This window comes from Ochotona princeps, chromosome 1 (assembly GCF_030435755.1).
Source record: "Ochotona princeps isolate mOchPri1 chromosome 1, mOchPri1.hap1, whole genome shotgun sequence".
Classification (NCBI taxonomy): Eukaryota; Metazoa; Chordata; class Mammalia; order Lagomorpha; family Ochotonidae; genus Ochotona; species Ochotona princeps.
In genome coordinates, this window is record NC_080832.1 from 106,841,389 (window position 1) to 106,868,555 (window position 27,167).

Consider the following 27,167-nt stretch of genomic DNA (forward strand, 5'->3'; position numbering starts at 1 on the left):
CAGAGTGAAGTCAAGGTATGAGTGCTCAGGGATGAGGGCCCAGGAGTTCCTCCCGAATACCGACCCGATGCTCTGAGTTTTATAATTTACATTTCCTCTCTTCCCCTAACCACCCCGCCCCAACCACTGTGACAAAAATAAGACTGCACATGTGAGGTTATTGACCACAGTGAGCAGGAGGTACCTTGGCAAGTAGCCCAGAGATCTGGGAGAAAGACACATCGTCAGGCTTCAGAATGAATGTATCGGGCCAATGAATGAGTGAATAAAGGCGCATTGACAAGGACTTGCTTTGTGAGCATGTGTGTGTGTGTGTGTGTGTGTGTGTGTGTGTGTGTGTGTGTGTAGTCCAGGGGTCCCTCTGCAGCCTGAGAATCCTGCCTCGGCTTTCTGACCCCAGGAGAGTCTAGAAGTTTGTGCCAGAGGTCCCAGAATCCTCACAGGGGTAACCCCTGCCTCAAACCAGGAGACACCCCCAGGAAGGGCGGGGACGCTGTCTAACCCCAGCAGCCTCCCCTGGGCAGGGGGCCCCACACTGGGTGGAGCAGCCACACCTGTCTGAAGTTCCGAGGAAGAGGGCGGAAACTGCCACCCCTGCGGTCCTCCTGATAGGCTCAGCTGGCCCCTGCGGTCTGCCCATGGCAGTGGGTCCTGCACTGCCTCACTTCCCTAAATGAACAATTTCACTTTTAAGAGCCCAGCTCCTGGTCTGCCTGGCTCAGTGACATGTCCTGCGTTGGCCTGTGCTCCGGCCTTAGATCCCCGGAGGGCTCTGGCCCCTCCTGGCTGGGTCTGTGATCACTCCGACTGGATGGGGCCATGGCCCCCGTGGTGCTGCTGCTGCTGCTGCTGTTGCTGTGGCCACAGGGTTGCGTCTCAGGTGAGAGCAGGAGCGAGCTGGGCTGACGTAGGGGAGGGAGTGGTAATGTGGGCCCTCCAGCGCGGTCTTCTCTCTGGGATTCTCCTTGCCCAGTGACCTCATTTCACATTTGGTGGGCTGGGGCTGGTTCAGCAGCTGTTGATCAGAGACCAATGGGTGTGTTCTGTGCTCAAATTTGCTTCCTCACCCCAGCAAAACCAGGCCAGGCCCCACAAGGAATGGAAAGCCCAGGGCCCTCTACCGTGGCCCTCTTATCGGCTGGGCACCTTCAGGGCCTGAACCTGCATCCTGAGTTAGCCTTCGCTTGTCCTTGGCCTCTGTCGGGAAAGCTGTTCTTTTTCTGACAAGAGTCATTGCATCATGGAACGCTTTGAACTCCCTTTTTCTCAGAATGCTGATGCCACATCCGGTCCCTGCCCCGTGTCCTGAAGGTAACCTATCCCACCCCACTGCTATGGAGGCTCCCAAGGGGCCTCGCCCATTCCTGCCTCCCTTGCTGGGATGGCAATCAACTTACCACTTCCTGTTGAGTTCTGGATGCCATAGGAGTTGCCAAAACCCACTTTCCAGGTACTCCTCGCCTCCCGCCACAACCCTGTCTCAGTCTATTGGGGACACAGACCCTGTGTATCTAGCTCACAGTCTAATGGAAGAGTCATGAGAGGGGTGTAAGAAGCCACCCACCCCTGTCAACACTTGTTGGGCCCCTCTGTTTAGCTGACAGGTGACATTGTGCTGCTTATACAGGTGTTCCCTGGCCCACAGCCTTGTCTGGCTATAGTGGCTGCTAGAATGGAAACTGGAACAGATCTGCAGGTTCCTGGGCCCTTGGCACCATAATAGCTCTCTCTGATTTCTCCATTGGAAAACTACTTGCTATTGGAGAAAACGGTGTGCATTGAGCCTTGGGTATCTACTAAGTTCTAGACAAGATCCTGGGGTGTAATCCTCACAGAAGCCTATGAGGAGGGCCATGTGATTCCCTCTGGACAGATAAAATAGCAGAGAGGGTGAGGGAGCTGCCCACATTGTGGGTGCCGCCGCTTGGGTTTATGTACCTGTATATACAGAGATAAATATTGTTTGATTTACTTGAAAGGGTGACAGAGAGTAAGAGAGAGAGAGAGAGAGAGAGAGAGAGAGAGAGAGAGAGAGAGATGCACGCACAAGAGATCTACCTTCTGGGTCAATCCTCAAATGGTTACAACAGTCAGAGCTGGGCCAGACCAATGTGAGGAGCCTGGAACTCCTTCTGGGTCTCTCATGTGGATGGCAGGGGACTTGGGGCACTTAGGGCATCTCTTACTACTTTCCCAGGTACTTTAACTGCGAGCTGGGTTGGAAGCAGAGTAACCTTGATTTGCACTGGTGCTCTGATATGGGATGCTGGTGTTGCATGGCACCGAGCCCTGGAACCAGGATGTTCACACAACTCTTATTTTTGATTCCAGAATGTATGTTCTGTATTCCATACCACAAGGGAGAGACTGTGTGTGTGTGTGTGTGTGTGTGTGTGTGTGTGTGTGTGTGTGCACTTGTGAAAGTTCCTGGGATGGCAGTAGATAAGTGACTGATGAGCTTGCAGTGGCTAGACAGAGGGATCCCACCACAGCTGTCTCCTCTCTGTCCCCTGAGCCAAGTCGCTGCTCCATGTCCTGGTCTCCCCACCAGATGGTAGATTACAGAGGGCATGAGGCACATCTGTGCACGCAGAACAAGATAGTGCAGACAAACCATACGTAACTGTAGAATCTTCCAGTCCCGGTGTGTTGGAACATCCTAAGACCCACCTGTATATGCACCATCTTCACAAAGTGCCTAGGAAATGTTTTCTATGAGAAAGCTACACATTGATTGTTTCCTCCCTTCGACCGGGAATTCCCTGTCTCCACCATCAGGTTGGGAAAGGCATGAAGGAGAGGCCTGTGACACCTGTGTCACAATAGAAACTGGCCACACAGGGTCTGTCTGTTCTCACCAGACCGGGGCGGAGGGGGTTCCCTAGAGGAGGGATGTACTTCCCCCCAAACACTGCGAGTTCCGCCACAGCTGGGCCACATGCCTCCTTTCTCTCCCCGCACTACTATTTTCAAGTCCAAGCTACCTTCCTCCTCCTGTCTTGACAAGCTGCTGTCTCCCCAGGTCCGCCGGCCGACGTGTACACCAAAGTGCAGCACCGGGAGGGGGAGACGCTGTCCGTGCAGTGCTCCTACAAGGGACGCAAAAACCGCGTGGATGGCAAGGTCTGGTGCAAAATCAGGAGGAAGAAATGCGAGCCTGGGTTCACCCGGCTCTGGGTGAAGGGGCCCCGCTACTTGCTACAAGATGACACCCGGGCCAGGGTGGTCAACATCACCATGCATGCCCTCAAGCAACAGGACTCGGGAAGATACTGGTGCATGCGTAACAGCTCTGGGATGCTGTACCCCATGATGGGAATCCAGCTGGAGGTGTCCCCAGGTGAGAACCTGCTAGGCACTGGGATGGATGGGTCAGCCTCGTTGCCCTGCAGACCACGAACATCAAGCTTCGTAACAACAGTAATCCACCAATTTGGTGTGACACTTCCTCCCTCCTCTCCTCCTTCCCACCTTCCTTTTTTTTTTTTTTTTTTTTTTTTTTTTTTTTTTTTTTTTAAGATTCACTTAGTTGGGACCCAGTACAGTAGCCCAGTGACAAAAATCCTCTCCTTGCACACACCACCAGGATCCCAGATGGGCGCTGGTTTGTGTCCTGGATGCTCCACTTCCCATCCAGCTCCCTCCTTGTGGCCTGGGAAAGCAGCAGAGGATGGCCCAAGGCCTTGGGAACGCTGCACCTGCGTGGAGACCCAGAGGAGGCTCCTGCCTGCAGGCTTCAGAATGGCTCAGCTCTGGCCTTTGTGGCTGCTTGGGTAGTGAACCAGCAGGTGGAAGATCTTCCTCTTCATCTCTCCTTCTCTCTGTAAATCTGACTTTCTAATAAAATAGATAAATCTTAAAAAAAAAAAAAACAAAGATGTACTTAGTTGGAAGGCAGAATAACAGAGAGGGTGAGGGTAGGGGAGAGAGAAAAAGATCTTCCAACTATATTGGTTTACTGCCTAACAGCCTGGGCTGGGACAAGCTGAAGCCTAGAGCCTGGAACTCAATCTGGCCCTCCCACATGGGTGGGAGGTCTCCAAGTCTTAGGCCATCTTCTGTGGCTTTCTCAGGTGTGTTAGCAAAGAGCTGGATCAGAAATTAAGCAGCTGGGATTCAAACAGACAATCTTATATGGGAGTTTTAAGTTTAACTGGCAGCTTAACCCACTGAGCCACAATGCTGGACCTGCCAAAGGGTTTTCAAAGTGCTTTTACTGATTCGTTCTTGGGAATTACTGTCAGCATTAAAAAAAAAAGAGAGAGATTAATTCATTTTTTAGTTGAAAGGCAGAGTTACAGAGAGAAGAGACAGAGAGAAAGATCTTCTAGCCACTGATTTACTCCCCAGATAGCAGCAATGGCCTGAGCTGAACTGATTTGAAGCCAGGAGCCAGGAATTTCTGCTTGGTTTCCCACGCAGGTGCAGGGTCCCAAGGCTTTGGGCCATCCTCTGCTCTTTTCCCAGGCCACAGGCAGGGAGCTGGATGGGAAGTAGAGCAGCTGGGACATGAACTGGCACCTATATGGGATGCCAGCACTTAAGGGGTGGTGATTAGCCAATTGTGCCATTGTGTTGGGCCCTACTGTCACCATTTTGCAGATGAAGGACAGGAGATCTTAAGTCATATGTATGGCCCCGTGTAATAGCCTGATGGCTAAAGTCCTCAGGATCCCATATGGGCGCCAGTTCTAATCCCGGCAGCCCTGCTTCCCATCCAGCTCCCTTCTTGTGGCATGGGAAAGCAGTTGAGGACGGCCCAAAGCCTTGGGACCCTGCACCCGCGTGAGAGGCCCGGTAGAGGCTCCTGGCTCCTGGCTATGGATCGGCTCAGTTCCGGCCATTGAGGCCACTTGGAGAGTGAATCATTGGATAGATCTTCCTCTCTGTCTCTCCTCCTCTCTGTATATCTGACTTTGCAATAAAAAACAAATAAATCTTTTTAAAAAAGTCATAGGTGGGGCCCTCATTCTGTCTAGTGGGTCACTGCCTAAGATCCTGGCATTCCATATGGGTGCTTGTTCAAATCCTGATTGCTCCTTTTCGACCCAGCTCATGCTAACGGCCTGGGGAAAGCAGTAGAAAATGGCCCACGTGTTTGGGTTCCTGCCATGTATGTGGGTGACCGGATGACAAGGGGGAAAAGAGGCAAGCACAGGGCAGAGACGGGGGGCCAAGGGTTTCTTTCTAAGGTGATGGAAATGTTGTCACGTTGATTGTAGAACACTGATTGCACATATGACCTCGTCAGGGTACGACAGCTGACTGAACTTTACACTACAAATGGGTATGTTTCATGGGATGTGAATTCTCCCTCGACTAAATGTTTTAAAGAATCAAGGGGATATCAAGCGTCTCCCTTGAGGAAGAGAAGAGAGAAGGACAAAGAACCAGGACATGAGCCCATGGCATTTTAAAAAAATATTGTAAAATCTGTTTCACAATATAAAAAAATGCCATGGGCTCAGCAGAGAGAGAAAGATCTTCTATCCACCAGTTCCCTCCCCAAATGGTCACAACAGCCAGAGCTGGGCCGTTCTGAGGCCAGGAACCAGGAGCCAGGAGTTTCTTCCAGGTCCCCATGTGGAAGCTGGAGTTTGAGTACTTGGGCCATCTTCTACTGCTTTCCCAGGCCATAAGCAGGGAGCTAGATGGGAAGTGAAGAAGCTAGGATATGAACTGGTGCCCATCTGGGATGATGGCACCGGCAATTGGAGGATCAGCCTATTGAACCATCATGCTGCTCCCCCCACCCCAGCCCCGGCATTTACAAGTCATAAAAAGAGTAAGGAGCTGGCAAAGGAGCCTGCAGTCACGCAACCAATTCCTGTTAGACTTATTACCCAGTCCTTGCTGCCGTGACCACGGTTCTCCCAAGGTCTGGACTGGGGACAATGCTCATTCCCAAACGGGGGCCCAGTCTCCTGCCTCCGCTCTCCAGTTCTGCCGCAGGGGTTGAAATCACATCATAGCCATCTTTGTAAGGATGCCAGTGTGAAATGGCTCTGTATTCTCTGGTCGTTTTCCCTATCACGTTGTGCCAGCTCTTCCCTTGCACCTCAGCAGGACCGTCTGGGGCAAGTTTAACTGCAGTCTTTTCCAGTTACTAGAATGCCCCCCAAAAGTTCCTCACCTCAATTCCAAACTCTTCTGGAACACAAGATTGCCCAGGTGTCATGGCCCCAGGCACCTGTGGAAGATGTAAGAGGCTGCCTGCTGCTCATCTTGGGAGAGCCTCTTCATCGTCCCCTGCTGGCCGTCTCTCTCCCACGCACCTTAGTGAGTTGGGGTGGGAAGGAGGTGAAGGGAATGGTTGTGATGGAAGTGATCTGTGGATTGGGGCCAGCCCTCTAAGACTGCCCTGGGTGTCCAGGAGCTGGCTCTGAGGCTGATCGGGAGGCTGTGGCAGAGCCGGCACCAGGCCAGCCTCTTCCTTTGCCACCCACCCTATTCTGAGAGCTCAGGCTTGGTAGTCCTTTCGGCGGACCAAGCTGCCCAGCCCTTCCCTTCTCTCATCATCCACAGAAGAAAGCCAGCAGAGGGTGGAGGTGCTGGCTGGGATGTGCCTGAGGAAGCTGCCCGACCTTCACCTTTACTGCTTTGTCTGAAATCTTGGGTCTTTGCTGCCTCCCTGCCTCATCTCTGGACCCTAATAGCTAACTATGTGGTGGTGGAATTGTCCCTCTTGATCCCCTTAGAGAAAAACTTTCGGCTGTCAGAAATGAGGAGGGTCTGGGAAGTGCCAGGAGAGATGGCAGTTGGGCAGGGCAGTGTCTACTGGAAGAAGTGGCCAACAGCCTCTCCTCTCCTCACTACACCTGCCTCTTCCTTCCTAGCCAACCTCTCTGAGACACACACACACCTGCCTGCCCAGAGTCCAAAAATAGGACCCCAGGGGCCCGGTATGGTGGTCTAGCAGCTAAAGTCCTCGCCTTGAAAGCGTCGGGATCCCATTTGGGTGCCAGTTCTAATTCCGGCAGCTCCACTTCCCATCCAGCTCTCTGCTTGTGGCCTGGGAAAGCAGTCGAGGATGGCCCAAAGCCTTGGGACCCTGCACTTGCATGAGAGACCTGGAGGAAGTTCCTGACTCCTGGCTCCGGATCAGCACAGCACTGGCCGTTGCGGTCATTTGGGGAGTGAATCATCGGACGGAAGATCTTCCTCTCTGTCTCTCCTCCTCTCTGTATATCTGACTTTGCAATAAAAATAAATAAATCTTAAAAAAAAAGGACCCCAGCCCGAGAGGACAGTCCCTACCCCCACTTCCACATCCTAACAGCTGTCTGGGGGCTGGAGGTGGGGAGGTGGGCAGGGACAGTACAAGATCTGTTCCTGGTCCTGAGGCCTCCTTCAGTTTAACGTGCCTCCCTCTTTGGTCCCTCAGCCTCTGCCACGGAGAGGAGCATCCCGCTGACACACCTGGACCATGTCCTCCAGAGCAGCGATGATGTCCCGATAACTCAAGCCCCCACATCAGACCCCAGGGCCTTCCTCACCTCCGGCGTGACAGTGTTCACTTTGGGACGGCTCACCATGACCGGACTCCCACCCTCCTCTGCGGCCCAGACCACGAGGTCCAGTTCGGAGACAGGCCATGGCTCCACCGATGGCAGCATCACCACCATGGGGCCTTGGAGGGCCACGGGGTCACAGACAGTGATGACCACAGCTCCCAGCAGTACTAGGGAGCAGTACTCCCCTGCCAGCCCAGCCCCGCTGCCCACCAAGCCCAGGCGCCTCAGCACCAGTTTGCCCACCACAGTAAAGTGTCAAAACAGACTGCCTTCCCTCAGGTACCTGCTGAAGGATGTGTGGGCGGATTATGTGCCAGCTCTCAGTGCCTGAGCAGACCCGGAGGGGTTAGGGATCAGGAGCGTGGTGTGATTTGTTGCCCAGGCAGCAGAAGGAGACCGGAAGTGATGTGAAGGATGAGAGAGGAAGTGATGTAAGGATGGTCCTGGGGAGGAGGGTCAGGGGTGAGCAATGAGAGGAGTCTGCATTGGAGGATAGGAGGGTGAGGGCCAGCCAAGGATGCGGCTTGGAGAATAGGAGCTGGGGGGTGGCAGGCCCTGAGACATGGTGATAGGGAGGCAGGAGAGATGAGGGGGAAGAAAGGAAGGTTCCCCGAAGCATGTGGTCGCGCCCACAGACACTGCGCATGGGCAGGGCCTTGTCTAGTGTCAGACGCTCCCCGTAGGGGAGGTAGTTAGGTGCCACCTCATGTTTGTCTTCGTGGAAGGAGCCCGCCGTGCGTGTGTGGCCTAGAGGGCTTCAGGGATGAGAGGAAAGCATCAAGCCAACAGGGCACCTGAGTAGTGCGGGCCTGGAGCTGCACAGGCACGCTGGGAGGGGCTTCCTCAGCCGTGGGCAGAGCGAGGGTCACCCAGAGGCCCTGCCCTCACTGTGGACAAGTTTTGGGCATTCATGGCAGAAGTGACTTTCCTCTGCCTGGGACATCTTACCTTCAACTCTGAGTTAGTGATTGTCTCTACCACAACCGTGTCCCCAAGGAAGGAGGCCACCCTCCCAGGACTGACCCCTCACGTGGGGCACACCGAGGCTGTGGTCATGGGTTGGTTCTCATCTCCTTCCCTCTGCCCCACTTCCTCAGGCAACAGGATCTTCATGTCACAGTGCTCGTGGTAGCCCTGACCTTCCTCCCAGCACCCATGATGTTGATGGTGGTCTACGGGTTTTGGAAGAAGAGACACATGGGAAGTGAGTAGGACCCACCCCTCAGCATTCCAGGGCAGGGGTCCCAGCTGGTCAATGGAGTAAGAGGTGCCAAGAGAGGGAGGGGGAGGCCAGGAAAGGGAGGATCTGGAGGAACCAAAGGTGGAGTCAGGAGAGGGACTTGGGAGTGCTTAGAGTGGGGCAGGGTACCTGTCTTCAGTTCCCATTTTTCTCTGCAGGCTACAGCATGTGTCGCAACCCTGCCAGGCCCTGGAGGGCCCCATCCAGAAGACCAGAGCTCCTGCAGAAGCTAGCTTGGCTTGAGACCACATAACTGCAGTGGGAGCTCCTCTGGGAGGGGTCCCAAGAGGCCGGGGGTGAGGGGAAATGTGAAGAATGGCTGAGGTTGGAAGAACTCTGCAGGTGCTCTTGGACACCTTGTTTGCTCCCTATCCCCCGCCCTTCCAAGCCTTCTCCAGGGCTGCCGGGAGGGCCCAGCAACAGGCAACCCTCAGGGGGTCCTGCAGGACGTATCCCAGGGGTGCTGTGTGCTGCTCTAGCTGCTGGGCTCTGGGCTGAGGGCAGTGGAGCCCCCAAGAATGCTGCTGACTGACAGAGAATGGCTCTCCTGATGTTCCATCCAAGGCGAGAACGGGGCACAGCCAGAGCTGCCCTCTGCCCACCTGGAACCGTGAAGCCCTCAGCTTCCCCGCATGGCATGCCTTCAGAGGAAGGAAGAGGGACTCATGAGCCCCAGTGGCAGGAGTGTCCCCAGACCCTGTTGTGGAAGAGGAGAGGGACAGTGACTTGGAGCTGGGTCCATAGCGGGTAGGCACCTGTCAGTCTGGGTGTCCTGGATGCCTTCTGCCCTGACTAAGGCTGCTGATCCCCCATGCCCAGGGAGCCTTCAGGGCACACCTTTCCACAGCTGCCGCCTGCTATGTGTGTCCCTCCCCTGTGATGTGCCCCTTCTCAGACTGGGGGATCTCTCTCCCAAGCCATGCACCTGAGGTCACACATCCAAGTTCCTGGAGGGAACTTCTAGCTGAGTCCACACTCCAGGGTTTCTGGAGACCCTGGCCCTGGAATGAGAGGGATCACCCCACAGATGCTGGGATGTTGGATCACTGTCCCACCCCCTAGGGTCTCATTGTCCCCTGGAAAGAGAGAGGACCCCACTTGTGGCACAATGAAGGCTACTGGAACAGCCTGCAGCCTGGAAGACTGGCCTAGGTGAGAGCTGGGAGGAAAGGTATTTAAGGAGCTCCTGGCCCAAGTGTGAGCTCAGACCTAACCTCTGCTGCTCTGACCACTGGCCCAGCTCTCAGCAGTGAAGACTAGAAACCACCAACTGGATCCCAGCCCCCAGGCAAGGGTGTCCTTCAGCCTGCTGGAGTCATGGTTGGGGACAAAGATGACGTGTGTACTTTGGTTGTAGGTTGGCAAAGGTCATATTCAGCAGAGAGACTCAACTATGGTCTCAGTGGACAGCTGGTGCAGTCAATCCAGGTTGACTACAGGGAGAGGAATAGGGGCTGGGGTCATCCTTGGGGACAGCCTGGAAGAGTTACTGCTTCCCTGTGTCCACGAGGGGGCAGTGGAGGCAAGACTCCAACTAGGAACTGACAGTACCATACCAGTACACACACACACACACACACACACACACACACACACACAGAGTGACATTTGTCCCTGGACGGCCAGCAACTAGCCCCAGGAGCTCTTTTCACCACCTTAACTCTCCTGAGGAGAAAACCTCCATGAGAGCTCAATGGAAAGATATCTGGTGGGGAAGGAAGGAACCGGGGTGGGGTGGGGGATGCCACCCTGTCACTGTGTGACCCTGAGCAAGTCACTAACCCTTTCTGGGCCTCATTGTTCCTCCCTTGTGAAGGGGGTAATAATAATTCCTACCTCTCAAGATTGTTCTCAGGATAAAACACAATGACCCGTGCTACTCGGCTAATGCCTGATTATTATCGCTTCGTGGTGATTTTCTGGTTCTGCTGTTTTCTGTGTTCTGTGCTTGACAGCTTCAGGGATTGGGGAGGGGGTCTTCTGTCTCTTCTCTGTCTCTTTCGTTCTCAGCTTTTTTGGAGCAGCCTCTATGATGAGGCCTTCTTGCCAGGGTAGGCTCATCTTGGTGCGTCCTTGGCAAGCCATTGTCCCATTCTGGCTCTTGTTCTTGCTTCCTCACATCCACGGAAGGACAAGAGCAGGTGCCACAGTTGCCTACACAGAACTCAGAACTAAGGGAGCACCAAGGAGCCACCCCTTCCCTCCACCTGCTCCCAGCTCCAAGTGGGAGGGAAGACACAGCAGGGCTGCTTACACCTCGGATCCAGCCCAGGGTGAGAAGCCACAGGTGCTCAAGGCCTTCAGGGATGGGAGCCCTGGGGCCACCCAGGCAGGCTCCTGCAGAAACAACTGTTTTGCTGGATCAGAACCCCCAAGCTGTTGATGTTGGCAGGGCATCTAACACCTTGACACCCACCCCCTCACCAGCGTAAGCAAGGCCTGCAGGCTCGGCCTGTTCTCAGACCTCCTCACAAGAAGCTGCAGTCATCTCCAGGCAGCCCGGCTTCTCCCATCCACTCCTGCTTCCTGCTCTTCCCCTCCCCTAGAGGGTGGTTCCAGAGCGCTTGAAAACCTTGTGCCCATCTCAGAGTCTGTCCCCAGGAATCCACCCTGGCATACTTCTCACGGGATCTTCTTTGTTGTGTGCCAACCGTGAGTATCTGGAGCTCACCCAAGATGATTATTTAAGACGTGTTTGATTGGTGGGATTGTGGTTGGGAGCTGGGGGTGCTCTGAGGCTGGGAATTGCCCCCTCCCACCTGCTGTAGGGTCTTCAGGAAGTTCATGGGGCAGGCATGTTATGCAAATTCTGTGTGTGGGTTTTCAAGCTTTTGCAGCAAAATAAAAGTTTTGTTTCCTTTTCCATGAGATTTAAGAACACCTTTATGGGCCCAACGTGGTAGCCTAGTGACTATAGTCCTCGCCTTGCATGCCCAGGATCCCATATGGGTGCTGCTGGTTTGTGTCCCAGCTACTGCATTTTCCATTCAGCTCTCTGGCTGTGGCTTGGGAAAGCAACCGCGTGGGAGATCCAGTAGAGGCTCGGGGCTTTGGATTAGCCCAGCTCTGGCCATTGTGGCCACTTGGGGATGAAAGATCTTTCTTTCTCTCTGTCTCTCCTTCTCTCTGTAAATATGTCTTTCCAATAAAAATAAATATGCCTTTAAACATACACTTACTTACTTGTTAGAGAGATATCCATTCATATCCCCAAAGGCCACCAAGGATCCTGGGGGCCAGGCCAAGGGCGGAGTGGGAGCTGGGAGCCAGAAACTCCATCCAGGCCTCCTAGGTCAGTTTTAGGAGCCCAAGTACTTGAGTTCTATCATTGCTGCCCCTGGGGCATTAGCAGAGAGCTAAAGGTGGCTATGGAGCCCCACCTCTTCTGGGTGTTTTTTGAAAACCACCAACCCCTCCTGGCATTCCCCTAGCCATGCTGGGAACCCTCACTGTACTCTTACCCCTGGAAGGACATCTCCGGTTCCCCTTCAGTCCCCAGCAAACTTCTGGGTCTGGTCACTGGTGAGCAGTGGCACTCAGGGTTCTGGTAAGACTGGCTTTTCTTTCAGCCTTCACATTCTGGGCCACAGCATGGACTGTGGAGGAAGTGGTAGAGCAGCTGGGAGAGAGAGGAGAAATATTTCACTCTAGTTCTTTCTTGAAACTTCTCAGCTTTTCCCATCCCAACCTCAGTAGGAGGGAAGTGGCTTGCTGGAGACAGTAGGGGCTGGTCCACAGGAGCCCAGGAGTGCTTCTAGAGTCCCCAGAGCCCCAGTTAGCCCAGGGGCAGAGAGTTGGACACCAGCCCTCCCTGCCGCTGGCTGCCTGCTTCTCCCCCCAAAGACCTTTGCCTAGCTCAGCAGTTCACCCCACTCTCTCCCCAGGGCCTGTCTGCTGCCTCACTTACCTCTTTATCCCCGAGCTCAGGAAAAGGCTCCATGGCTTGGGAGGCTGCACATCTGCTGCTGCCTGGCCTGCTGATGCTCCAGGCCTCAGGTGAGGAGGGTTGGGCAGGTGCTATGGAAGATGCCCTGAGGGGGCGGGGGCCTGAGGAGAGAGGTTCTCTTCACTGAGGGTTCACCCTCAGGTTCCTGGGGGCTGATCCCAGACATACTGCAGAAACTGGAGGGCGAGGCGATCTCTGTGACATGCTACTACTCGGCTGAGCAGCACATGAAGCTGAAAACCTGGTGTAGGCAAACAGGGACCAACCTCTGCACCTTGCTGGTGGACAGTTCCCAGAGCGGGGCACAGGACCCCCGGTGCTCCCTACAGGATGACCACCACTCTGCCCACTTCATCGTCACCATGAAGAGGCTCACAGTGAAGGACTCTGGTCTCTACTGGTGTGGTGTCTATGAGTCTTCTGGAGTCTTCCCTCTCAGAGCCATCCAGCTCATGGTGTCTCAAGGTGCGTGCTTTCCCTGATTGGGGAGGGGGGGTTGTCTCTGGCTTGCTGAACCACCTGGGTGAGAGGGCTGGAGAGGACTCTGGAAATAAGGTGTGTGGAGCGGAGCAGAGAAGGAGGCATGTGGCCGAGGGTCACCTAGAGAGTGAGCTGAAATCTCCCCCAGGCATCAGCATAGCTGGCTCATCGTCCAGTCTTAGACATCCCTGCCCCGACCTTGACCCTTTGCCTTTGCCTCTCACACAAGGGAATTAACTGGGTGTGAAGCTGAAAACTACGGACTGATAGGAGACAGGTGGAGAGGGAGGGAGATGCGATGCTTAGAGGCAATGCAAGATGTGTGGTGGCCTAGAGCTCCGGGGGGCCTGGGTTCTTGCCTTGACCATGGATGTCCTGGTTAAGGAGCCTGAGTGGATGCTTACAGCTACCACACATCTGAGGTTCCGTGTGGTCCTCCTGAATCCCCATGGAGTTGCAGAGCTGGCCCTGCATTTACGTGTGGTCCAGGCTGCAACCCCTCCCTCAGGCTCAACCTGCCCAGCCTGTTGGTCAAATGGGCATTCAAGGGATTAACAGGTCAGGCCTTCACTGCCCGAGCGTTGGCTCCATGCCCATTTCTTGGAGGGCTCAGGGCTAGTCTAGGCTCTGGAATGGGGCCTTAAGCCCTTGAATTCCCATTCTATGCTGGAGGAGCTGGTAAGGCAGACTGTGAGTCAAGAATGACATTGCAGGAGGCAGGGATATCACAGACGCAAGGTGGACAGAGTCTTGGTGAGGGAACCCTCCTGGCACCGGAGGTCAAGGGGATGCTCCTGCACCAAGGGAGGACTCCTTGGAGGAGGTATCACCACCTGACCTCGTGGCTGAGCGGGAGTTTATCCAGGGAAGACACGAAAGGCATGCGGTGATGGTGGAGTGAAGCATCAGAGATTAAAAGAGTGTGACATGTTCAGAAGCAGCAGCAGCAGAAGGGATGGCACAGCCGACCTAACATGCAGGTGACAATGTGGTTTGCCATACAGAGCTGCCTGCAGCGTGGCCCTTCCTGCTGTGCCTCCTGCGGGTGCTGCGACCCTGCCCAGAGCTCTCCCCTGGCCCAGGGCCCAAGGTGGCCACCTGCTCCCGGTGTTGGGGACTGGAAGTGGGAAGCTCTGGGGTGTGGGTGAGCAGAGGGGTGCTCCATTCACTTTTGTCTCTTCCAGCTCCCATCCCATCCTCCACCAGGAATGCCTGGAAGACCATAGCCCTGGCTTCTACCAGCAGCCCTGTCAATGCCAGGTACTATCACGCATCCTCCAGTCCCCAAGCCTTTCTTTTCTTGCACCCTCTGCCAATCAACATCAGATGGTCATACTGGCCACTTTGCCTGAACGAACCTCAGCTTTGGCACCTGCAACAATGTTCCCACCTTACAGGGGGCTATTTGTTCTGGTCTGTTATCATCTGGATTGTTCAGATTGGTTCTTGACTGAAGGACAGTGTCTGTGCTTTCTGGGATGTTTGGCAGCATCCCTGGCCTTTGTCAGGTGTACAGACCTCCTGCTGACACCTGGGTGTGGTAACCCAAAGGGTCTCCTGGTACCGTTGGAATGTAGCTGCTCTCGTGTGGACGTTCAGGTTTGGAAGGTGGTTGTGAGGGCTCAGAGACACTGGCCTGGCCTAGAGCCATAGCATCCGGACTGCTACCTCTCAGTAAGAATAGCAGAGCTCCACCTGGGCCGTGGTGCCCTTGGTAGGTCCTGCCTCCTGTGTGTGCCCAGCTCTCTTCTCCACACCTGCCCAATTATTTCCAGGCCCCAGACTCTGGGCCTGGCAATCTCTTTCTTTCCCTCCCCCTCTTCATTCACCTTCCTCTCAGATCACAAACTCCGGGCTCTGGCATGCCATTGCTTTAACCAGATGCTGAGTGGTGCCAATAGCCTGAGCTGAGAGGTGTCTCTAGAACTGCTCCCCCAAGTCAAAGGCCTCAGAAACGTCCCCTAGGAGCCTGTGACAGGTGGCAGGAAGTCACCCTGGGTGTTTTTCCTTTGCCTAATGCAGAATGCATGGAAATGCACTTCTTACCTGCAGAGGCGTATGTTGGTGACTCTGAGAACCACCTGCAGCCCACAGCAGGGTTGCACGGAGGAGCTGGGATAAAGGTGCTGGCGAGGGGTGACTGCAAGTCCTGTCACGGGGTCCCAGGAGGGATGGACCTTAAGGGACAGAAGTCAGAAAAGGGAGGTGTGAAGACTTGTGATATCCCGGCATAGTCATCTTACAGAGAATGGAAACTAGCCCAAGGCAGCACTGGCCACATGGTGATCAGGCGGGGAGGGGGGAAGGCTCTGGGGAGAGGCTGGAAGCTGTGGTGGGGTGTCTATGGGTGGGTGGCTGTGGCTATGGGAGTGACAACCACAGCAGGGGAGGTTCTCCAGGCAGCAGGTGACGCTGGTTCCACCCATCCTCACCACCAGCCCAACCCTTCTTCCCAAGGTCCCCAGACAGTGGGAAGTCTGTGCTGTCAGGCGTGGTGGTGACTGTCCTGCTGCTGCTGCTGGCTCTCCTTGTGGTCCTGGGTCTCAGAAAAACCCAAGCAAGAACTAAGAAAGGTGAGCCTCTGCCTTGCCCTGAGCAGACCACCTGGTACTCAGTCGGGAGTTGGAGGGTGGGAAACCCAGGCCCTGGGTTTCTGGGAACTCTCCTCCCCTCTGCCGAAGCAGCGGACCCCAGCAGATGGTGTGTGTGTGTGTGTCCCCTGCAGGTAGACCAGTTGTCTTGTGATGCTGGTGCTTAGCACACCCAAAGCCAGTTCAGTTCAATGCTGAAGGGGCCTAAACCTAGGCACACTGATGTCCACTCACAGTCTTTTGGATTTTTGCCACCTTTTGGAGTGAGGATTTAAAGAAAAAATGATGTAAAGAGGGTTGTTTGGCCTAGCAGTTTAGACACCAATAAAAATGTCTGTGTGCCACACTGCAGTGCATAGGGCTAAGTCCTGCACTCCCAGCTCCAGCTTCCTGCTCACGCACACCCTGGGAGGAGGCTGGTGGCGGCGCAAGGGCTTGGGTTTCTGCCACCCGTGTGGGAGACGTGGGTTGAGTTCCAGGACCCCGGCTTGGGCTTGATCCTGCCCTGGCTTCTATGGGAACTTGAGCAGTGGACTGGCTGATGGGAGATGTTGGTTGCTTTGTGTTTCTTTTCTGCTTCTCAAGTAATAATTAAAACTTTAAAATTCATAAAGGATAAACATAATATTGTTATTGCCAATATCTTTGTATAGTTAATGGTATTTTTATTTTTGTATTTTGATAGTTTATTTCGAGGGGGAGAGCAAAATTCCATCTGCTGGCTTGCTCCCCACATGCCTACAACAGCTGGGACTGGACCAGGTGGAGCCAGGAGCCTGGAGCTCAATTCAGAACTTTCTTCTTTTTCTTTATAACATTATTCATTTTTTAAAGTGAAAGTCAGATGTACAGAGAGGAGGAGAGAGACAGAAAGGAAGATCATCTGTCTGATGATTCATTCCCCAAATAACCGCAACAGCCAGAGCTGAACCAATCTGAAGCCAGGAGCCAGGAGCTTCCTCCAGGTCTCCCACACAGGTGCAGGAACCCAAGGCCTTGGGCTGTCCTCGGCTGCTTTCCCAGGCCACAAGCAGGGAGCTGGATGGAAGCAGGGCCCCGGAATTAGAACTGGTGCCCATATGGTATCCTGGCACATGCAAGGTGATGACTTTAGCTGTTAGGCTACTGCACCAGGCCACAATCCAGACCTTTCACATGTATAACAGGGTCCCATGGACTTGCACTCCCAGGGTGCACTTTATCAGGAAGTTGGAATTAGGAGCAGGGTCACACCTGTTCCCATGTGGTACGCGGGCAACCCAAGTAGCAGTTTCACATGCTGTGCCACAATGCATGGTCCAGCAATGTTAGTACTATTATTTAAAGATTTGTTTTGTTGATTTGAAAGGTAGAGTTATATATATATATATATATATATATATATATATATATATATATATATATATATATATATATACGGAGAGAGAGAATCTATCTCTATCTATCTATCTATATCTATATCTGTATCTATATCTATCTATATCTATCTATCTATCTATCTATCTATCTATCTATGCATATATATAGAAAGAGAGAGGGAGGGAGAGAGAGAGAGAAGCATCTTCCATCTGCTGGCTCATTCCCCAAGTGACTACCACAGTTAGGGCAGGGCCAGACTAAAGCCAGGAGCTTCTTCTGAGTTTCCCACATACATGTTGGGGCCCAGGCCTTTGAGTCATCTTCTGCTTTTCCACATGCATTAGCAGAGAGCTGGAGAGGAAACAAAGCAGCCAGGACTTGAATTGGTGCCCTTGCAGGATGCTGGCGCTGCAAGCAACAGCTTAATTCACTATGCTGCAATTGCAGCCCTAGCAGCATTGTTTTACTCATTGCTGCCATATAAAAATTTTTAACACCCTTGAAGTATCAGGGGCAACATGGGGAGCTGTAGGTCAAAGAGTAGAAACAGGAAATGTGCAGGATGAACAAGTAGAAGGGCCTAACTTGCAACATGAGGTCCATGGTGAGTGATAGTGTTCTGTGTTCAGGTTATAATCGCTTTTGTCACAGGAGAGGAAATGAGCAACCAGATGAAGTGAGGACCATGTTCACTTACTCCGTTAGGCAACTCTGACCAAGAATATGGTCACAGTGTTACATAATGTAGCTTATGAATGTGAATCTTACAAAATCATATTCTACACATTAAATATACACAATGCAATTTAAAAATCAAGCAAAAAAAAAAAGAATGTCCTAAAAGCACTTCAAGGACTTTTTTAGATGTCAAAGTGTTTTTTTTTAAGTTTTGGCATTAATCGTGTGTGAAGTCTGTAGCACTTTGTATAACGTTTTTCAGATCAGTCTCTCCAACAATTATTAATTGATTCAAATGGAAGCGACAAGAGGAGAGAGTGAGAGACAGGCAGAACACTCTTACTTGTTGGTTCTTGCAGCCAGGGTGAGGAAGTCCTGGATCCAAGTTTGCATCTCATGTGTGACAGGGGTCCAAGCCCTTGAGCCATCCCCTGCTGCCTCCAGGGGGTGCATTAGCAGGAGAATGGCGAAGAAGCAGAGGCCCTGGGACTGGAACCAGGTGCTCTCCCATGGGGTGCTGGTGTCCCAGTCAGTGTCTTAAGCACTACGCCAAGCGCTTACCCCCAGTTAGTCCCTGTTGATGAATTCTACATCTTTTCTTACTGACTTTTGTTGTTTCCTTGGCTTGGTGCCTGTGTCCTATGTGTGTGTTAACCGTATGCCTTAAGGGTGTTTCAATCAACAACGTGATTGAAATGTGTTGAATGAACTAGAATTATGCTGGACCTCATGGGCTTTTAATTTTTCAAGCAATCAAAACCCCCAGGAGGAGGGGATTGTACAGTTTGTGTACCTATTTTTTTTTCAAATGACATCCATAGATTTAGTAGATCCCAATAACATTTTAGTAGAGCAACCAAGTAGAAGAGACAAATGCTTTGTGCATTCTTCCTTGAGGTTTGATTTCTAGAGTGTACATGTGAATGCACAGGTGTGAGAATACTCGGAATAGTAATATCAGCTGTTTTTGCCTTAAGAGTTCCTGGTTTGGGCCCGGCAGCGTGGCCTAGCAGCTAAAGTCCTCACCTTGAATGCGCCGGGATCCCATGTGGGCGCCAGTTCTAATCCCAGCAGCTCCACTTCCCATCCAGCTCCCTGCTTGTGGCCTGGGAAAGCAGTTGAGGATCGCCCAAAGCTTTGGGACCCTGCAGCTTCCTGGCTTCGGATCGGCGCAGCACCAGCTGTTGCGGTCACTTGGGGAGTGAATCATTGGATGGAAGATCTTCCTGTCTCTCCTCCTCTCTGTATATCTGACTTTGTAATAAAAATAAATAAATCTTTAAAGAAAAGAGTTCCTGGTTCAAAACTGAAAAACATGACTCCCATATAATCCCACCGGCTAAAGAGGTTATCTTTGAATCGGAGGTCTAAGTTTGGGATCTTCAGGCACCTTGAATGAAGCTCACTTTTTTCATGCAAACCAACCTTGGCAGTTCGTTACTTCACCGCTAGCTTCCCAGGACACTATGTAGGGCACTTGGGTCTGCCCCAAGCAGGAGCAGGACCTTCTGCCCAGCCAGGACCCTAACTTGTCCACCTTATCTCCATTGGAGGCAGGGACCCCCACCCTCAGCTGACTCTGTGTTCTTGGCAGGTAAGGATGGAGCCCTGGATGTCTGCAGCCTCTCAGTGCGGAAGGAGCCCACCGTGAGTAGGCCTGGCCATCCCTGGGACCCAGAGAATCACAGCGTGGCTGTGAGCGTACGCTCTTGCTGCTTTCTGCTGACTTCCCAGCCTCCGCGTACTGTCTCTAGTTGCTCCAGACCTCGGCACACACTGCTGACTGAGCATGCCCCTGCTGCCTCGTGGCCTGAGTGCTTCCTTTCCTGCATTTGTCAGGTCAGTTCTGAGAGGGAGAGAGAGTTAGTTAGTTAGCGGGTCAAGCCCCTGACCAGCACTTCCACAGCAGGCAGCGTTTCATATCTCACAGGTCATGAGCCAGTCAGAGGGTCTTGTCCACTGGTGGGAACAGACATCACATGGCAAGTGATGTGCTCAGTGAGTCCTGGGGCCATATGGTTTCCCTTGGGTGAAAAGCTGAGATTCTGGAAATCACAAAACCAGAGGATGAAAAGGATCCAAAGTCATCCAGTCAACTCTGCTACCTGCTCACGAGGTGCTGCTGAGATCAACCTTGCAACTACCATCCCTGTTAAATGCTCTTTTTTCTTAAGTTAAAGATTTATTTATTTTTATTGGAAAGTCAGATATACAAAGAGGAAGAGAGACAGAGAGGAAGATCTTCCATCTGCTGATTCACTCCCCAAGTGGTCGCCAATGGCCAGAGCTGAGCTGATCTGAAACCAGGAGCCAGGAGATTCTTCTGAGTCTCCCACATGGGTGCAGGGTCCCAAGGCTTTGGGCCATCCTTCATTGCTTTCCCAGGCCACAAGCAGGGAGCTGGATGGGAAGTGGAGCTGGGATATGAACCAGCACCTATACGGGATCCTGGCAAGTGCAAGGCAAGGACTTCAGCCACTAGGCTACCATGCAGGGCCCATCAAATGTTCTTACTTAGTGCTACACACACCTGAGGGTGTGTAGAGTGCTGATTCAAACAGGTGGTCAGGGTTGGCCTTGTGCTTTAGCAGGTCAAGCCACTGCCTGCCATGCTAGCATCCCATCTAGGTGCCAGTGTGTTTCTGGGCTGCTCCACTTTTGATGCAAACCCCTGCTAATGGCCTGGGGAAAGGAGTAGAAATGGCCCAATTGCTTGGGCGCCTGCAATTCCTGATTCTTGACTTTGACCTGGCCGAGTGTTGGCCATTGAGGTCATCTAGGGAGTAAACTAGAACATGGAAAGTCTCTCTCTCTCTCTCTCTCTCTCTCTCTCTCTTTCTCTCTGTAACTCTGCCTTTCAAAGTAAATAAATAAATCTATTTAAAAAATAAGAAAACAGTTTGCTGACCCCCCCATTGCTTTACTAGATCTGGGGTAGAACCTGATTCCGTGTTTCAAACAAGTTTCCAGGAGTATCAATGCTTTTAGTCCTAGTATATTATATTTTCATTTTTAATGTTAAAATGCATTTATTCATTTTACTTGAAAGGGAGAGTGAGAAAGAGACAGAGACAGGTAGAGATCTTGTATCTGCTGGTTCACTCCCCCAAGTGCAATAGCCAGGAATGGGGCCCCGACAGAAGCCAGGAGCAGAAAACTCAAGCTGGGTTTCCCATATAGGTGACAGGGACCAAGTACTCGAGCCATCATCTGCTGTGTTGCAGGGTGTCTGGAACTGGAAGTGGAGATGGGACTCAAATTCAGGTGCATTCATATGAACTGTGGGCATTCCCAAGCTGCGTCTTCACTGATGTGCCAGACACCCAGGTCATTCTTAGACATGCCTGTCATGGCGATGTTATTGCCTTGAGAGTCACCTCTTCCCAGCAGCTCATTCCCACAGTCTTTGCAGATTCGACACCTTGTCCCACATTGCATCTCTCACCGCATCCTCTGCCAGCTGTAGACAGCTAGAAGGTGAGCACACAGCCTGTGTCTGACTTTCTTGATTCCTAGAGCGCCGATCAGCAGCCGGCCTATGAGGAGCTCACAGAAGCCATCCACTACGCCTCACTCAGTCACTTAAGCCCTGAGGATCCCTTCTATGTCAACACCTACTGCACCATGAAGCCCGCCCGAGACCTCATCCTGTCTGTGGAATACACTAGCCTGATGAGGAGCAAATCCCCAGGTCCCCAGACCCGCTGCCTGAGACCAAGTGCCTGGGAACCACAGGCAGAATTTCCTGACCAGTGAACGGATGCCTGCCACCTGCTCAGAAGGTGCTAAGCTCATCTGCCAGCCTTGGAGTGCCTTCTAGTGGCAAAGACTGCTACAAATGATGAGGGAGCAGAGGGCTGAGCAGCAAAGCCAGAGTCCTAACTAGGCAAGGGCAGGAGCCTGGGTCCATGGCTGTGATGGGCAGACTTTTGGTGGGGGGGTTGTGATTTTCCGGACACCTGCTCTGTCCCCTTCCTTCCAGGGCCGAGAAGGAGGGAGTGCTACTGGGACAGAATCCAACCGGATGGCGGGGTCTGAGACCCAGTGCCTCTGAGTAACCCAGCACTGAGACTGTCACTTCCTTTCTGAGCCAAGGCTGTGAAATCCTGAGGGATTGTGCAAGTTCCTCTATCAGAGCCTCTCTCTGAGAAGCCCCAACCCTAGCTGTCCTTGTGAGACCTCCAAACTAGGCTGAAATATGCTGCCCATTCCTGCTCCTTCTGCGTCTCTTGGAAAGGCAGATATACAGAGAGAAAGATCTTCCATCTTTCATCATTACATTAGTTTCCTGCCTCATATCTCACACAGGAATCAACTCCAGGAGGGTGGTCAACCTCAATACGAACAGCCAAACAAGAAAGTGTTTAGAGGTATAGAAAGATGATTAAGTAAGACCTCAAAAGCACATGTCATAAAGAGAAAAATAGGTAACCTATTCAACTCCATTAAAAGGGAAAACTTGGGCACCTGGTGCAATGGCTCAATTCACTAATCCTCCTCTTGCAAATCCTGGAGTCCAATATGGGTGCTGGTTCATGTTCTAGCAGCTCCACTTCCCATCCAGCTCCCTGCTTGTGGCCTGGGAAAGCAATGAAGGTGGCCCAAAGCCTTGGGACCCTGCACCCATGTGGGAGACCCAGAAGAAGCTCCTGGCTTCTGCTCAGCTCCAACCACTGTGATCATTTCAAGAGTGAATCAGTGGATGGAAGATCTTTCTCTCCATCTCTTCTTCTCTCTGTAAATTGGCCTTTTCAATAAAAATGAGCAAATCTTTTAAAAAATCTAAACAAGAACTGATGTGAACACAGCCCACGGACCTGTAACTTGAAGACCTGGGAGTGACACTGAGGAGACAGCATGGGGCTGCCACCACCAAGCTGGAGAAGAGATGAGAGCCAGGAGGATGGCAGAGGCATGGGGGCAGGTGTGGGAGAGAGAAGGTGAGAGGGAGGGACATGGTGAGTTGTAGAACTGTCCAGCCAGTGTGAGCAGGGCAAGGCAGATGGCCAGAGAGTGATGGTGGAAGAGAAGGTAGAAGAGAAAACCCATCTAGGAGGAAGATGGAGAGTTTAGACTCAGAAGTAATCACTTCCTGTGCACCTGCAGGACAAGCTAAGCTGGAGAGATCAGAGCCAGATGAGCGACTAGGACCCAGAAGGGGAAGGAAGGACTCTGACGCTGAGCATATAGCTGCTTTAGATGCTGAGCGGAAGAAGAGGATTTAAGGAAGAAGACAGGATCCTGAGAAATCCTGGTAGGGGAAACGCCTGCATTCCACAGTGCACATGCTGGGTAAGCCAGGTGCTGCGAGGAAACCCTTAAGAAAGCTGCTTTCTCCCTTCCAGTCCTGTACTATGCGGGTAGCCAAGAAAGCATGCACGGATCCAAGGACTCATTCCTTACAGGTAGCGAGCTCTGTCTTCCGGAGAGCATTAGAGATTTTGTGGCTCCCCTACTTGGGCAGCAAATGACCGGAAGCGCCTGGAGATGGCACAGGCGGTTGTTCCGGGCCAGACCAGCAGGTGGCAGTAAGAACCCAAGAGAGGAAGAAACAGGGTGGATTAGAGACTCTCCCACATTCAGGACACTGAGAGATAAGATGATGAACCTAAATCCCATGTCCCTGGCGAAGTTTTCCTAGCTGCTACATTGTCTTCGTCTGCCTGAGCTCCTCTTCTCTGGGAACGTCTCGAAAGGGACCCCTTTGTCCACTTGTTGCAGCGGTCCGACATATAACCCACATGCAACCAGGACTTTGGTGGGGTCCTCTCTCTTACAGAGTAGCATTGTAGAAAAATCAGGCTGACACCAACCGAACTGAAGTCAGATTACAGCTGTCGGTATGGAAAGCTGCCCCAGGGAACTGAAATGAAATACACAAGCTTAACACATTTCCTAAACTATTGGAAATCTCCCCCGGCAGCTGTGCCCCTCTGGGGCAGGTGGATGAATTGGGAGAAACTGCCTGTGGCTTGCAGCTGCTCTGTTGTGACTGCTCGAGATTTATATAATGAGTAACGATTGATATCACTGTTGAACGTCATCTACTCAATAAGCACCATTACATATCAAATCGTAATTCAATGCATAGTCCTTTTAAAATGAGTTGATGTATATTTTGAAGCCTTATTTTTATTTATTTGAAAGGCAGAGTAACAGAGAGAGAATTCCTCTCCCACTGACCTGGGCAGGGCCAGGCTGAAGCCAGGAGCTTGCAACTCCATCTGGGTGCCCCACATGCATGCAGGGACCCAAGGACTTGGGCCACCTTCCACTGCTTTCCCAGGCCATTAGCAGGGACTGGATTGGAAGTGGAGGAGCCAGGAATGGAACCTGCGTCCGTATGAGATGCTGATATTGCAGATGGTGGCTTTTAACTCACGACACCAAAATGTCTGCCTGGAGTTAATGCTCTTAAAACAATCTTTTTAATGTGCTGCTTTAAAAGTCTTGGAAAATCGATTAAATTTTGCATCCACCCATTTTCTTTAAGGATTATTTTTGCTTTCTAGACTAACTCAGGTTCAGACTCCAGAACTCTTGTTGGCGTTCCCTAAATTTAGAATAGCTTTTTAAAGGGTTCCTATTAGACGCTGGTCTCAGGATTCAGTTCCTTGTTTGGTACACAGCCTCAGCCTGCTGTGGCTGTAAAGGGCAGGGCTGTGGTCAGCAGGACTGGCTTCATTACGGGGGAAACAGCGCCACCACCCGTGCGGCCGGTGATGCTAGCGGTGAGAAACAGCACCTCCACGCAGGAGTTACTCTCTCAGCAACCTTCTAATAATCCTGTTTCCTTTTTTGTGGCACTGCATGCTTGTTTCGTGGGAGCACAAGTCTTCAGCTGGCAGGTCTCTCAAAGCCTGGGTCCCCACTTCCACCCAGACAACAGACATCTTGACTTCTCAACTCCCACTAGGACCAAAAGTCCAGAGGCGCCCTTGCAGTGAGCTGGTTTGGCCACGTATCCCAAATTTTGCCTCTTTCTTCACCTGGGGGCTTCCCTTTACTCCCCATGCCCAAGGTATTTACCTGGAATCCTGCTGTTACAGATTGAATGTGCAACATCACGTCCACAATCAGCAACTGAGAGACGGCACCTTCCAGGCACCTGGCGAGGCGCATGGAGCATGTGTCCATGGGGAATCTTTCTGGAATAAACAAATGTACCTCTGGGAAAGAGCTGTCCCAGGTTTTCCTTTTGCTCATGGAAGAGAGAATGCAGCGTGAAGAAGGGGATAGCTGTAGGCCAGGTTCTCCAGTAACATGCACGCAGCAAAGGGTTTACTTGTTGATGATTTAGAAGAGGTTATTTGCAGAGGGGTGGCCACATTTGGGGGATGGTGATGCACCCTAGAATTTTGGGAGGATTTAACAGCCCTGGGCTGAGCGAGCACGGGGGAGGATAGTCTAGCAGCGGTCACCTGAGACCTGGAGAGGCGGCCACAGAAGGAGAACAACCATTGTCTGAGCCCCACGAAAGCATAGAGGAGGGAGGAGAAAAGAAATGTGTGTTTCTCCCCTCATCTGCCTGACTCTTATGAATGTCTCTCTTAGACCAGGCCCAGCAGAAAGCAGAGGGCTGGGGGTTTGGAAAGTAGGTTCAGGGACAGTGGGGCTCAGTCTCCCAGGGAGAGGGCAGGGCATAAGTCAGGTGATGAGAGCTGACCTAGAGAAGATGCAGCGTGGTGGTCAAGATTCTCATGGCAGCAGAAATGCCCAGCTGGCTGACAGAGGAGGCCATGTGGGACTTTCTAGGGAACAGACCGAAAAGCCTGGATAAAAAGCTGAGAGGAAGCCAACTTGTTTTCTACCCTATATTCACTTCACTTCTGGTTGCTTTGCTTGAATGTATGTGTGTGTGAGTGTGTGCCAATTTTCTTGCCACACGAGGCTGAGTGTCCCACAGTTGAACCCTAACATTCTCTTTGGGGACAGCATCTGATCCTATAGGTACCAGCTGCAGGCCTTGGGTTGTGACCTTGAGTTCAGATTGACTGGAAAGGTTCCCATGATGCTCTTTTTAGACATTTTTTGACAGTCTGGTTCATGTACTGGTGTGGCTCACAGAACTCGGGGAAACACCAAGTCTTAGGCATTTGCTTTCAAGAAGAGGGCTCAGGGCCAAGCATGTGGGAAGAAGCCAGGTTTCCATGTCCTTCCTGGGACCGCCTCCCTCCAGGCACCTGTGCGTATTCAGGAAGCACTCTGTCCTCTTGAGTTTTCACAGAGACCTCCTGGTGTGGGCATGGTGTTAGACTGTTGTTCCTTGGTGGCTCCCCCTCCTTCAGTCCATCTTTACACCTGGGACTGGAGAGGTGGTGCTGGATTGACTCCTGGTGACCTGTTATTCTGGGCCACTCAGGAGTTTGGTAGGTACCCTCACTAGAATAAAGGGGCTCCTCTCACACAGAAAAGTCCAATCAATTGAATAATTCTGTGTCTGATGTCTCCTTCATTTAGGAAATTAATTACCATGATTTCAGGGGCACTGTGTCAAAGATCAAATGTTAAAACACAGTGCCTCTTTTTACAGGGTATCAAGAAGTCTGTCTCAGGATCAGGGGTGGGAGTCAAATATCTATTTACTATTCTGTCACAACAACATCACAAAAGTCATCTGTAAAATAAAGGAATGAATGAACGAAAGGAAGCCCATGAACCCAGCTGGACATGAAGTTGAAGAATTAACAGAAAGAGGAACAAGTTCATGCAGTAATGGAATGACATTTCTTTAATGTGATAAGTCCTAAAAATAAAAAGAACAGCCAGCATTTTTTGAAGTTCAGCATATTGTGGATGAGAGCATTAGTTTACTCGGAGAGTCTTGAACTGTAAATGGAGTACAAGTGAGGAATCACGTGATACGCTCGTTCTACCATGTCAGGTCCTTGCAAACCAAAGTCCTCACTGTGACAGAAAGGAGGTACAGAAGAAAGATAAAAGAGGCTAGAAAACACTTCGATATATTCATCTGTCATCACGAGGAACAGAATAAGAGATGTGCGAAGGAAGCCGTGGCTGCCGAGTTGGAGGTCCCCTTGGACTGGCAGCCTGGAGCTGGACGATGGCAGAGGCAGAAGGGCTGCAGGGAGGACCACATCCTGTGACCGGAAGCAGAGCCAGAGAGCTCCACTTTGTCTGCAGGGGCTACCTTATCACTGTGGTGGGATTGCAGTGCTCAATCTCATCTCCTCCCACAGACCTCATCTGCGGCCATCATAATTGAATTAAGTTTCCACCTTTAACCCAGTAACCAACTACAGTTCTCCATTAGCCAATTAGCATGAGACCGAGGAGATCAAGTCATTACCACGTGGATCTTTGGGAATACCCAAACTAACATCCAAGCAATAGCACTC

General features: G+C 52.0%; 2 protein-coding genes across 2 annotated transcripts; both read left to right on the forward strand.

The window, feature by feature from the left end:
• The first annotated feature begins 572 nt into the window (after positions 1–572).
• Positions 573–9,782, forward strand: TREML2 (triggering receptor expressed on myeloid cells like 2). Its single transcript, XM_004590500.2, has 5 exons — positions 573–880; positions 3,023–3,340; positions 7,385–7,793; positions 8,612–8,718; positions 8,913–9,782. Exons 1-5 carry the CDS (start codon positions 820–822, stop codon positions 9,005–9,007), a joined length of 990 nt encoding a protein of 329 aa, XP_004590557.2. The 5' UTR covers positions 573–819; the 3' UTR covers positions 9,008–9,782.
• A 160-nt stretch (positions 9,783–9,942) lies between these two features.
• On the forward strand, positions 9,943–21,723 carry TREML4 (triggering receptor expressed on myeloid cells like 4). Its single transcript, XM_058663394.1, has 7 exons — positions 9,943–11,406; positions 12,639–12,750; positions 12,842–13,165; positions 14,365–14,440; positions 15,638–15,753; positions 19,403–19,455; positions 21,325–21,723. Exons 2-7 carry the CDS (start codon positions 12,693–12,695, stop codon positions 21,562–21,564), a joined length of 867 nt encoding a protein of 288 aa, XP_058519377.1. The 5' UTR covers positions 9,943–11,406; positions 12,639–12,692; the 3' UTR covers positions 21,565–21,723.
• Positions 21,724–27,167: the final 5,444 nt, after the last annotated feature.